The sequence below is a fragment of the Euprymna scolopes genome, chromosome 44, assembly GCF_053919585.1.
Source record: "Euprymna scolopes isolate OS-2025 chromosome 44, ASM5391958v1, whole genome shotgun sequence".
Lineage (NCBI taxonomy): Eukaryota > Metazoa > Mollusca > Cephalopoda > Sepiida > Sepiolidae > Euprymna > Euprymna scolopes.
The window spans coordinates 11,675,449-11,687,948 of NC_136525.1; the positions used below are offsets into that span (position 1 = coordinate 11,675,449).

At 32.3% G+C, this 12,500-nt stretch overlaps 1 protein-coding gene across 1 annotated transcript in view; it reads left to right on the top strand.

The window, feature by feature from the left end:
- LOC145268598 (protein Obscurin-like) overlaps positions 1–12,500 on the top strand; it is a 190,021-nt gene that overhangs the window by 83,500 nt on the left and 94,021 nt on the right. The window contains exons 2-4 of the mRNA XM_080124046.1: positions 453–527; positions 4,496–4,798; positions 9,075–9,155. Of these exons, the coding sequence (XP_079980172.1) occupies positions 453–527; positions 4,496–4,798; positions 9,075–9,155 (459 nt within the window). The remainder of the gene's footprint in view (positions 1–452; positions 528–4,495; positions 4,799–9,074; positions 9,156–12,500) is intronic.

Here is a 12,500-nt window from a genome sequence, read left to right on the forward strand (position 1 = left end):
GACTGTCTGCATACAACGTGTGGGTCCCGTGTGTGAACATGTAACAAGAAGGTTATAGAAAATCTACACAGAATTCACATACGAGAAGACAGTTGAACAAGAGACAAGGCTTTATACAGGAAAGTACCTGTAAATTAATGTCTGTTGTTTCACTGAAAAAAAGAAATGAGTCGCATTCTTTCCTTGTCTTTTATTTTCTTGTGACGGTGTTTACATGGTTGACACATGTGTAACGTAATAAAGTAGGTTGGTTACTTGCCATTTTCTGTCCGCAAACAAAGAGGATGAAAATATCTGCGAAATCAAAACGCTTTCTGGTGGTTTTAATTTTGGGATTAAATTATTTTTTCAAAATATTTTTTTTTTTGTTTTAAATTTTCGTTTAATTTTATGCCATTGCGTTTTTGAATGGAATTTGTCCGAATTTTAAAATATTTGATTTTGACTTTCAGGCCTGTTCGAGGATTATCCGGAATTTGATTCTGAAGATGAAGTGATCGATTGGGAGAATTTCGATGGTGAAATGGGTGAGTATGAAGTTTGAGTTGAGGTGTGGGTAAGTCGTTAGTATTTCCATCATCATCATCATTAGCAGCAGCAGCAGCAGCAGCAGCAGCAGCAGCAGCAACAGCAGCAACAGCAGCGTTATCATCAGTTTAACATCCGTTTTACATGCTGGTTTGTGATGGGCAGCTTTAAGAAAATTGATTTCCAAAGAAACTTATCTCTGGACAGGTCTTTATTTATCCCTCTCTCCCTTCAAGTTCATTTTTATTACTTTCTCACATGTTTTCTCTGGCCTTCCCCTGTGTACTAGGCCTGTTTCCTCAACTGTTTCGCATATAGTAACCCAAGAACTCTCATCTATTTCTTCCAATTTCGTCATGCTAACAAAGTCGGCTCTTCGGCACACATCTTCGCATGCTGTCTAGATTTTATTTTCCTCTGAGGTCATCAGATCTAACCTGTCTTTAACGCACTAATTACAGTAGAATACACGTCACATCATCATCATCATCATCATCATCATCATCATCATTGTCGTCATCATCATCATTGTAATTATCGTCGTCCCTATCATCATTATTATTATCGCCATTGTCATCATCATAATCATCGTAATCATCATTATCATCATCAGCATTGTCGTCATCATCGTCATTGTCATTATCATTGTCGTTGTGATCATCATCATCATCATCATAATCATCATCGTATATATATAATAAATATATATATACATATGTATATAATGAATATATATATATACATATATATATATACATATGTATATAATGAATACATATATATATAATGAATATATATATATATATATATATTAATGATATATATAATAAAAAAAAGACAAAAGTCTATATTCCAAATTTCATGATGTTGACCATCTTATAATTTATTTCTCTAATTACGTTGACATTGGCACTTCTTGAGAGTATCTGTTTCGTAGCACAAAATCATTCACTTAATTATTATATCAATCAATGAATCTATTCTGCCCTTAATTCATTAAAAGAAAAACGAATATAAGCAAATAATATGGTAATTGCAGCTTCTCTTCCAATTTGCGAATTTTTAATCATTTTTAATTTTTAATCATTTTTGATTTTTAATCATTTTTAATTTTTAATAATTTTTAATTTTTAATCATTTATAATTTTTAATCATTTTTAATTTTTAATCATTTTTGATTTTTAATCATTTTTGATTTTTAATCATTTTTGATTTTTAATCATTTTAATTTTTAATCATTTTAATTTTTAATTATTTTTAATTTTTAACCATTTTTAATTTTTAATCATTTTAATTTTTAATCATTTTTAATTTTTAATCATTTTTGATTTTTAATCATTTTTAATTTTTAATCATTTTTGATTTTTAATCATTTTTAATTTTTAATCATTTTTGATTTTTAATCATTTTTAATTTTTAATCATTTTAATTTTTAATCATTTTTAATTTTTAATCATTTTTAATTTTAAATCATTTTTAATTTTAAATCATTTTTAATTTTTAATCATTTTTAATTTTTAATCATTTTTAATTTTTAATCATTTTTAATTTTTAATCATTTTAATTTTTAATCATTTTTGATTTTTAATCATCTTTGATTTTTAATCATTTTTGATTTTTAATCATTTTTAATTTTTAATCATTTTAATTTTTAATCATTTTAATTTTTAATCATTTTAATTTTTAATCATTTTTAATTTTTAATCATTTTAATTTTTAATTATTTTTAATTTTTAACCATTTTTAATTTTTAATCATTTTAATTTTTAATCATTTTTGATTTTTAATCATCTTTGATTTTTAATCATTTTTGATTTTTAATCATTTTTAATTTTTAATCATTTTAATTTTTAATCATTTTTAATTTTTAATCATTTTTGATTTTTAATCATTTTAATTTTTAATCATTTTAATTTTTAATTATTTTTAATTTTTAACCATTTTTAATTTTTAATCATTTTAATTTTTAATCATTTTTAATTTTTAATCATTTTTGATTTTTAATCATTTTTAATTTTTAATCATTTTTGATTTTTAATCATTTTTAATTTTTAATCATTTTTGATTTTTAATCATTTTTAATTTTTAATCATTTTAATTTTTAATCATTTTAATTTTTAATCATTTTTAATTTTTAATCATTTTTAATTTTAAATCATTTTTAATTTTTAATCATTTTTAATTTTTAATCATTTTTAATTTTTAATCATTTTTAATTTTTAATCATTTTAATTTTTAATCATTTTTGATTTTTAATCATCTTTGATTTTTAATCATTTTTGATTTTTAATCATTTTTAATTTTTAATCATTTTAATTTTTAATCATTTTAATTTTTAATCATTTTAATTTTTAATCATTTTTAATTTTTAATCATTTATAATTTTTAATCATTTTTAATTTTTAATCATTTTTTATTTTTAATCATTTTAATTTTTAATCATTTTTAATTTTTAATCATTTTTAATTTTTAATCATTTTTAATTTTTAATCATTTTTAATTTTTAATCATTTTTAATTTTTAATCATTTTTAATTTTTAATCATTTTAATTTTTAATCATTTTAATTTTTAATCATTTTTAATTTTTAATCAATTTAATTTTTAATCATTTTAATTTTTAATCATTTTTAATTTTTAATCATTTTAATTTTTAATCATTTTTAATTTTTAATCATTTTTGATTTTTAATCATTTTTTATTTTTAATCATGCCCAAACGCATTTTATTTCCTTTTGGAGGATTGATTTTTGCTATTTCTTCTGATGAGTTAAGGGCAAAATAGATTCATTCATTGATTTGGAATATAGACTTTTATCATTTATTCACTATATTGCTCTGTAATTACATTGAGCTTCTTAAATAAGGATTGGTATATATAAAAAGGAAATATAAATGAATAAAGAATATTTCCACTGAAATATATATATATATTAGTGGTGGGACGATCCCAATATTTTTCCCGATTCCGATCCAATTACCAATTCCAATTCCGGTTGTCATAAATCTCTTAATATTTAACTATATCATTGTTATTCTTTTCCAATTACCGTAAAAACTCACGTCAAATTTGCTCATATTTCCTACTAAATTAAAAACACACTTGTAGAAGGAGGATTATCTATAAATTTTCGTTTTACTGATAGTTTAAAAATCAATAGATATTTATTATTTTATCATTACTACCGGCAAAATATGAAAATTTTGTTTTAAAAAAATCAAATAAAAAAAATGTTATAAAAGATGTCGTTTTTGGCATCGGAAAATAGACACAATCGTTTCCGATTCTGATATCCTAAATGTTCCGATTTTTCCAATTCCCAGTTCTGGTTCTGATTAATCGTCCTAACACTAATATATATATATATATATATATATATATATATATATATATATATATATATATATATATTAGTTTGGTGCAAAAATAATGTTTTTTGACGTTCAACTATAAAAACGGCATTATTTTTGCACCAACTAAATATATGTATGTGTGTGTGTGTATATATATAGAGAGAGAGATCAAAATCACTAATTAATTATATTCTATATATATATATATATATATATATATATATAAATAAATATGTCTTTCTCTCTCTCTCTCTCTTTCTCTCCCTCTCTTTCTCTCCCTCTCTATGTATATGATATAATTAAAGGGAGAGAGACAAAGAGAGAGATCGACATCACTAATTAATTATATCTTGTCAGTACATACCATTATATGTTTAACATTGTTGCATGTTTTCAAACAAATTTCCACTTGCTATCGCCCTCTCTCTTAGAGCCATGTGACGTCATAGCTATTTTCAATACATCATCACAGTCTCAGTAATTTTCGACCCTGTATGTAGACTTCTTCATAACCTTTCTTTGGTTTCCTCTTATTTTTCGGCTAACTAAATTATTTACTAGTGGATCTACCTATTCAATAACAAATTAAGTATTTCTTTCTTTTTTTTTTTGCAGTTCCGCCTCGTCTTCCATTGGACAAGCCAGATATCGCAAGCATTTCAAATGATTCGTTGGTCTTAACTTGGGCCCACGCCCGTAATCCTGCCTATGGAAAATACTCGCCGATTACGTACGTCGTAGAGATGAAGGAGCAATGGGCACGAGCCTGGACGACACTTGGGGATGACTTGACCGAGACCCGATTCCACGTCAAGGATATTCAGCCAACCCAAAGTTATTCCTTCCGCATTCTTGCGCGGAATGAGTTTGGGTGTAGTGAGCCATCAATGACCGCCACGCTACACCGAGCCATCCAAAGTATGTGCAATTTTTCATATCATTCTTTTTTTTTTCATTTCGTTACTTTAAAAAAAAATTTTTTTTTTATTACATTTTCACCCCAAACAAGGTACATTGCCACTTTGATGTAGGGGGACACTATCAGGGACATAAGCTACAGGGGGTACTAGGTGGGGAGTTGGGCAGCAAGATGTCGATTCACGTTACACTTGAACTTCTGCATGTCATTACAGTTGGGGAAGCAGGAAACCAGAAGGGAATTCCAAAGTCTATTGGTTCTGGAGAAGAAACTACTGAAGTAGAAGGCTCTCTTACATCTAAGGATCTCAACTGTGAAGGGGTGGGATTTTGCTGCTTGCCGGGTTTGTCGGGGTATTTACGTCGAGGGGGGTATAAGTGCTTGCAGTTTGTCGGAGCATTCACCGTTAAAGTACTTGTAGAACAGGCAGAGGGATGCTACATTTCGTCGATGGGACAGAGGCTGAAGCTTAGGTGACAGTTCAGGACCTATCAGGTTGGCGACTCTCTTTTGAACCTTGTCTAGGAGCGAGAGACTAGTAGCAGATGCACTAGCCCAAATATGACAACAATACTCCATACATGGGCGAATGGTGGCCTTATAGAGGTACAGGATACTTTCGGGCATCAGTAGCTTTCTAGCACGGAAGAGAGAACTTACCTTTTTCGCAGCGGTCCTGGCAATGCTCTCAATGTAATTTTTCCAACTCATGTTTCCTGTGAACGTTAGGCCGAGGAGGTTCATTGTCATGCAATTCATTTATTTATTTATTTGCGGGCTCTCATATCTTCATAGTTTTTATCTCACCACGTTTCGGTTAACTCATCCTCTGTCTTTCTTCAGGTGATTAACCGCAACAGGATAAGAATTCTGAGTCTCTTAACTGTATCCCCAGTATGCCTGCTTCCCTCCGGACTACAACTTGGATGTGTTCAAGTCCAATGTTAACAAATTCCTAATCAACCGCCCCCTTAATTAAACACTTCATCAAATCTCCACACTAACGTAATGTACTTGCAATAACCCTTATCCCTGAGTGGCTTCCGGGCCTTGATAAGTGGTGATCACTGTGTAATAAAAAAAAAAAAAAAAATTTACTGCTTTCCATAGTTGCTGTTGTCTCACCACGTTTTTTGGCCAAGTAAATCTCTGGCCTACCTTGGATAGGCTTGAAACCGCTATCTTCAGATAATGCTCACCTGGAAGCATAGAAGTTCAATGTCTCTATCAACTGTGCCAGGGGCCTCTATTACACATGATTTTTTTTTTTACATGGGAGTTACGACATATCAAGGCCCGAAAGCTACTCAAGGATAAGGGTTAATAAATGTATGGTAGTCACAGCGAAAACAGCATATTAATAGTGGTGGAAATGGAGTTGAAATCAGTTATTCAGTGGGGCGGCTTTACAAGAACTTGTTTACATTGGATTTGAAGACGACCATGTTGTAGTCAGGTGGAAAGCAGGTCAGCAGCACAGTGTTCCATGGACAGGCAGTTCTAGGAAAGAAGCTTTGTTCATGGAATTTTCGTTTAGATTTAGGGATAGATAGAGAGTGGGGGAAATTATTGATAGTTGTTGTTGTTGCTAAATGAGTATTTTCTGTGAAAGTTTATCAAGGGTGGGACCATAGTTTGAAGCTCAGACGAGCACTTGCCATGAAAATAACAATGACATAAAGACAGGCTCGCAATGTCTCTTCTATGGGAAAGATGTTGCAGGGAAGAAAAAAAGGGGCATCACATAATAGGTTTTTAACTTTATCAAGGCAGGATAGGATTATCAGAGCAGCTCCCTCCAGATATTTTTTAAAAAAATTTTTGCATTTTAACCCCAAACAAGGTACAGTGCCACTTGGATGGAGGGGGCTACTATCTGGGACATAAGTTTCAGGTATACTATGTAGGGAGTTGAGCAGAAAGATGTCTTTCATTACACTTGAACTTATGCATGTCAGTACAGTCAAGGAAACAGGAACCCGGAAGGGAATTCCAAAGTTTAGCAGTTCTGGGGAAGAAACTATTAGAGCAGAAGGCCTATTAAAGTAGAAAGCATCCCTAGGGATTTCTACTGTTTAGGGATGTGATTTTGCTGCTTGTTGGGGTTTGTTGAGGGTATTTTTGTCGAGGGGGCACAAGGACTTGTAGTTCATCAGAGCATCTATCATTAAAATAGTTATTAAACAGGCAGAGGGATGCAAAATTTTGTTGATGGGACAGCAGTTGAAGCCTAGCTGATAGTGCCCGACCTATTAGGTTGGCGACTCTCTTTTGAACTCTGTCTAGGAGGGAGAGGCTAGTAGCAGATGGACCGGCCCAAACGTGCAACAATACTTCATACAGGGACGAGTGGTGGCCTTGTAGAGGTACAGGATACTCTCAGGCGTAAGTAACTTTCTAGCATGGTAGAGAGAGCCCACCTTCTTTGCAGCAGCCTTGGCAATGTCCTCAAGGTATCTGTTTCTAACTCATGTTCCCCATGAACGTTAAGCCGAGAAGTTTTTTGACGGCTATTATACAGGTTGCGAATTGTGTTGGGCGTTTGATACCTTCTGGAGCGGTAAAATGAAACGACCATTTTCCCGGTGACCTTGGCAACAGATTCACTGTAAATCTTCTTTTTCAGGTCAGGAGTAAAAGTCAAACCCAGAAATTTGCCAAAAACAGGGAGCCTCTTTTAGACAAGAGCTATTCATATCAACTGGGGCCAAGTGGGGATCAAGTACTTTAATGGAATGTGCTCCAATGAACGCATAGCACTTCCCCCTCCCCCATCGGCATATATACATTCAAGTAGATCCCTAGATGCCAAAAATCCTTCTACTCTAATAGTTTCTTCCCTCGGACTGCTGTCAGGCTTTGGAATTCCCTCCCTGTTTCTTGCTCCTCTGATTTTACTAAACTGTAAATATGAAGAGGCATCTTGTTGCTCAACTCCCCACAATCCCCTGTTTTTTTGTTTTTTTTTACTCATATTTATATATTTCAGAGTCAAACTCAATCCTCAGTATTTTGTTTTCATTTTTTTCTTTTTCTTTCTTGTCATGTCGTAAAGTCGGAGAAAGAAAAGTCAGTAAAGATCTGCGCGTTGTCTCTCAGCAGTTGTATTTTGAAATGTCGAAACAGTGCGTCGGCTACGCAAGATTATTATTCTGTAACAGAACTCACACTCCTGATATTTTTGACTTTTTGAGATGAGAATTGATAATTTGTATTATTATAGATTATCTGGACTACTGTTCTCATCCAAAAAATTACGGCCGTTTAAATTGACCGAAATATCGTTTGACTTTAGAGATGCTTGTATGCTATTATTTTAACTAGTCTGTTTACACGCTTACCTACTATTCCATATACGATTAGAATTATAGTGCTATAGCTATAAAAAAAGATGTAAATGTATCATTTGGATTCTAACTTTGATTGTTATTTTTAGAACACCAATGTTACTTTTCTCGCTTTCTAACTTAGTCTTAATGATGGCAACATAAAACAGAGTCTCAAGACAACATTAACTTAGATTCTCTCTGCATTGTTAGACACATGTTGGCTATCTCGCTTTCTGACTTGGTTTAATAATGATGATATAAAACAGAGTCTGAAGACAACATTAACTTAGATTCTCTCTACATTGTTAGACACATGTTGGCTATCTCGCTTTCTGACTTGGTTTAATAATGATGATATAAAACAGAGTCTGAAGACAACATTAACTTAGATTCTCTCTACATTGTTAGACGCATGTTGGCTATCTCGCTTTCTGACTTGGTTTAATGATGACGACGTAAAACAGAGTCTCAAGACAACATTAACTTAGATTCTCTCTGCATTGTTAGACGCATGTTGGCTATCTCGCTTTCTGACTTGGTTTAATGATGACGACGTAAAACAGAGTCTAAAGACAACATTAACTTAGATTTCTACATTGTTGGGCACATCTCTTCTTTATCGCTCTTAATGAGGAATTGACTTTTGAAAATCCTTTTATTACTCTACACAGAGGCACCATGTCATCACCTCGTATATTTCCACACCTGCATTTCTAGCGTATTTTATCTAAGGAGCTGATATTTGACCTCCTCTTCAATCACTCCACCTGCAGATGGGCCTATTTCTATTTGATGCCAGGTTATCCTGACACGTAATAATGTGACCCTTTTCAAAATTCATACTAGTTAACTCAATGACTACTTACGACCCAGGGTACCAATATACAACAGATGCAGCTCTTGATGTTTTTGTCTTTAATTCTTATTTTCCACTGTTATTTTTCAGGTCCCGGCCCAGTTGAAGCGGCTAAGCAGGATAAACTCCTTTTGCCATCAGCAACGTTTATGGATCCGGCGTCCATACAAAGTAAGTACCTTTTTTTCCCACAACTAGCAGCAAAATCCCATCTCTTCACTCTACATACACCCACCCACACACACACACACACACACACACACACACACGTGTGTGTACATTAGACCACACACACACACAAATATGTGTACATTTAACCAGACACACACACACACACACACACGTACATTTAACCACACACACACACACACACACACACATATGTGTACATTTAACCACATACACACACACATGTACATTTAACCACACACACACACATATGTGTACATTTAACCACACACGCGCGCGCACGCACACACATATGTGTACATTTTACCACACACACACATATGTGTACATTTAACCACACACACACACACAAATATGTGTACATTTAACCACACACACAGATGTGTACATTTAACCAGACATACACACACACATACATATGAAAAGAAACTGGAACCTTAAGAAGATCTCTATCATTCCAGTAATTATAGGAGCAACCGGACTTATGAAAAAGAATTTTACAAACTATCTTACAAATATACCAGGTAAACCAAGTGCAAAGGAGATTCAAACAATTGCACTTAAAGGGACGGTTAGAATCTTAAAAAGATCTCTCGGTTGGAGTGTCTAAAATAGCAGGTGTATGTTTGGCATCTGGTAGGATGCCCCATCCCTGGCTTAAACAAAATGATAAGAAAAATGAAAAAATGAGAGAAACATATGAATTCAGTATCCAAAGTTAAGATGCCGGAAGTGGACACAGTCAAGCTAAAATATGGAACGGTAGTCACTAAACAGGAAACGAAATACGAAACCTTATGGAAATAATTTATTTCCAAAAATTATTTTAGTTTTAACACTTCTTTGTGCTATCATTAAACAATAAAAAATAATAAACCTTTATTTTTTACATTTTTATAAATAGTTTTTTGTTGTTATTATTTACATCTGTTAATGAAGTTTCGGTTTCGTAATTCAATTGAAAGTTGCTACCTTGTTTTATGATATACTAGCAGTTTAGCCGGCTTTGCTCGGGCCCTACGTACCGTTCATATCTTTATGTGCACACACACACACACATATATATATATATATATATATATATAAAAGTTTGACTCATGGGCAAGTAACCTACATCTAAAATTTGCGGTCTCTAGCAAACTATTCAGCCAATTTTATTTTGAGACTAAACATTTGAAATTTTATATAAAGGGTATTCAGACATGCAGCAAGCTTTTTAACTGGTTTTGGGGCGAAAATTTGGCTGGCAAGAGGTCCAAGTTTACAGAGTTGACCTAAGCAAACTCTACCAAACTTCTCCGCCAATTTCGGGTCCAAACACTTGAAATTTCAGATGTAGGCTACCTGGACATGAGTTAAGATTTTTAATATATATACATATGAACATAAAGTTATGAACAGTACATAGGACGCGAGAAAAGCCAGGCTGAACTGTATATATATATATATATATATATATATATATATATATATATATATATATATATATATATATATATTAGACATTAAGAGGAGATTATAGATAGATATATAAATTCCCGTTCACATAGTCCTTTCAGAATAAAGCTAGAACCCAGAACTAGATAGAATCGAGCAATTGCATCGACAACGGACAACGCCAGACCCAAAGTGGGTTTCGATGTACTGCATCTCATCAGTGACGTGCTCCGACATAGGCGCGAACCCAGGTCGTCGCACTCATGAAGTGTGCAATACTGACGACCTAACGAAATGGGCCAAATATATATTCATATATATATATACACACAAATATATATATATTTATATATATATATACACACAAATATATATATATATATATATATATATATATATATATATATATACACACATACTAGCAGTTCCACCCGGCTTTGCTCGGCCCTATCTACCAAACTTCTCCGCCAATTTCGGGTCTAAACACTTGAAATTTCAGATGTAGGCTACCTGGACATGAGTTAAGATTTTTAATATATATACATATGCACATAAAATTATGAACAGTACATAGGATGCGAGAAAAGCCAGGCTGAACTGTATATATATATATATATATATATATATATATATATATATATATACACTAGTAGTTCCACCCAGCTTTGCTCGGCCCTATGTACTGTTCATGACTATATGTGTATATGTATATATTAAAAAGTGTAAATATGTACGGCAATAGTTTTCTGTATAATAGGTTTCCTTAACTACCATAAAGAAAAGTTGGTAGAGACTGCAGACGTAAAATATTTTTTAACTTTGGCCCCAATTTTGACCCCTTAATATTTATTATTTTGGGCTCAAATTAAATTCAAATGTTTGACCCATGTCCAAGTAACCTACATCTAAAATTTCAAGTGTTTAGACTCAAAAGTGCGGAGGAGTTTGATAGAGTCTGCAAAGATCAACTCTGTAAACTTTGACCGCTTGCCAGCCAAATTTTCGCCCAAAACTGATTAAAAAGCTTGTCACATGTCTGAATACACTTTATATAAAATTTCAAATGTTTAGACCCAAAATTGGCTTAATAGTTTGCTAGAGACTGCAAAGGTAAAATCTTTTGAACTTTGACCCCTTGGAAGCCAAATTTTCAGCAAAAAACGATTACAAAGCTTGTCCTATGTCTTAATACACTTTATGTAAAATTTCAAAAGTTTAGACCAAAAATTAGCTTAGTAATTTGGTAGAGACCGCTGAGGTCAATTTTTTAAAAACTTTGTTCCCAAGTATTTCCCCTTAGCATTGGCTCAAATCCAATTATAGATCTATGTCCAAGTAATCTATATCTAAAATTGCAAGTGCTTAGACCCAAAATTGGTGGCGGAGTTTGGTAGAGTTCTCAAAGGTCAAATCGTTGAATTTTGACCCCTTGGCAGGCAAATTTCTGTCTGAAAATCAATTTAAAAGATTTTCCCAAAATCTCATTACCTCTTATGTCAAATCTCGAGTCTGTAGACCATAAATTGTCAGAGTTATTTGGTAGGGAAGTGTACACAGACAGACAGACAGGCATTTTCACTTTATATATATATAATATGTTCTTAAATAAGGATACGAAAATTAGGCGATACATTAATATTTAAATGGGCTTTTCCGTAACCACAACCAAGGTAAATGTTTCTTGCATGCTTTTCCCGTTAGGGATTCCCCCACCCCCCACCTTTTTTTCTTTCTATCCAAAAAATGCTACATTGCCTAAAGTGTGTTTATTCATAAAGTCTTAAGAAATGCTGGTTTTTGAAAATTTTCAAATGATATAATGCTTGAAATTGTCGAACTAGACATTGAAACAATTGTAACGTAAAATGAAATACACTTTTTGTTGCCATC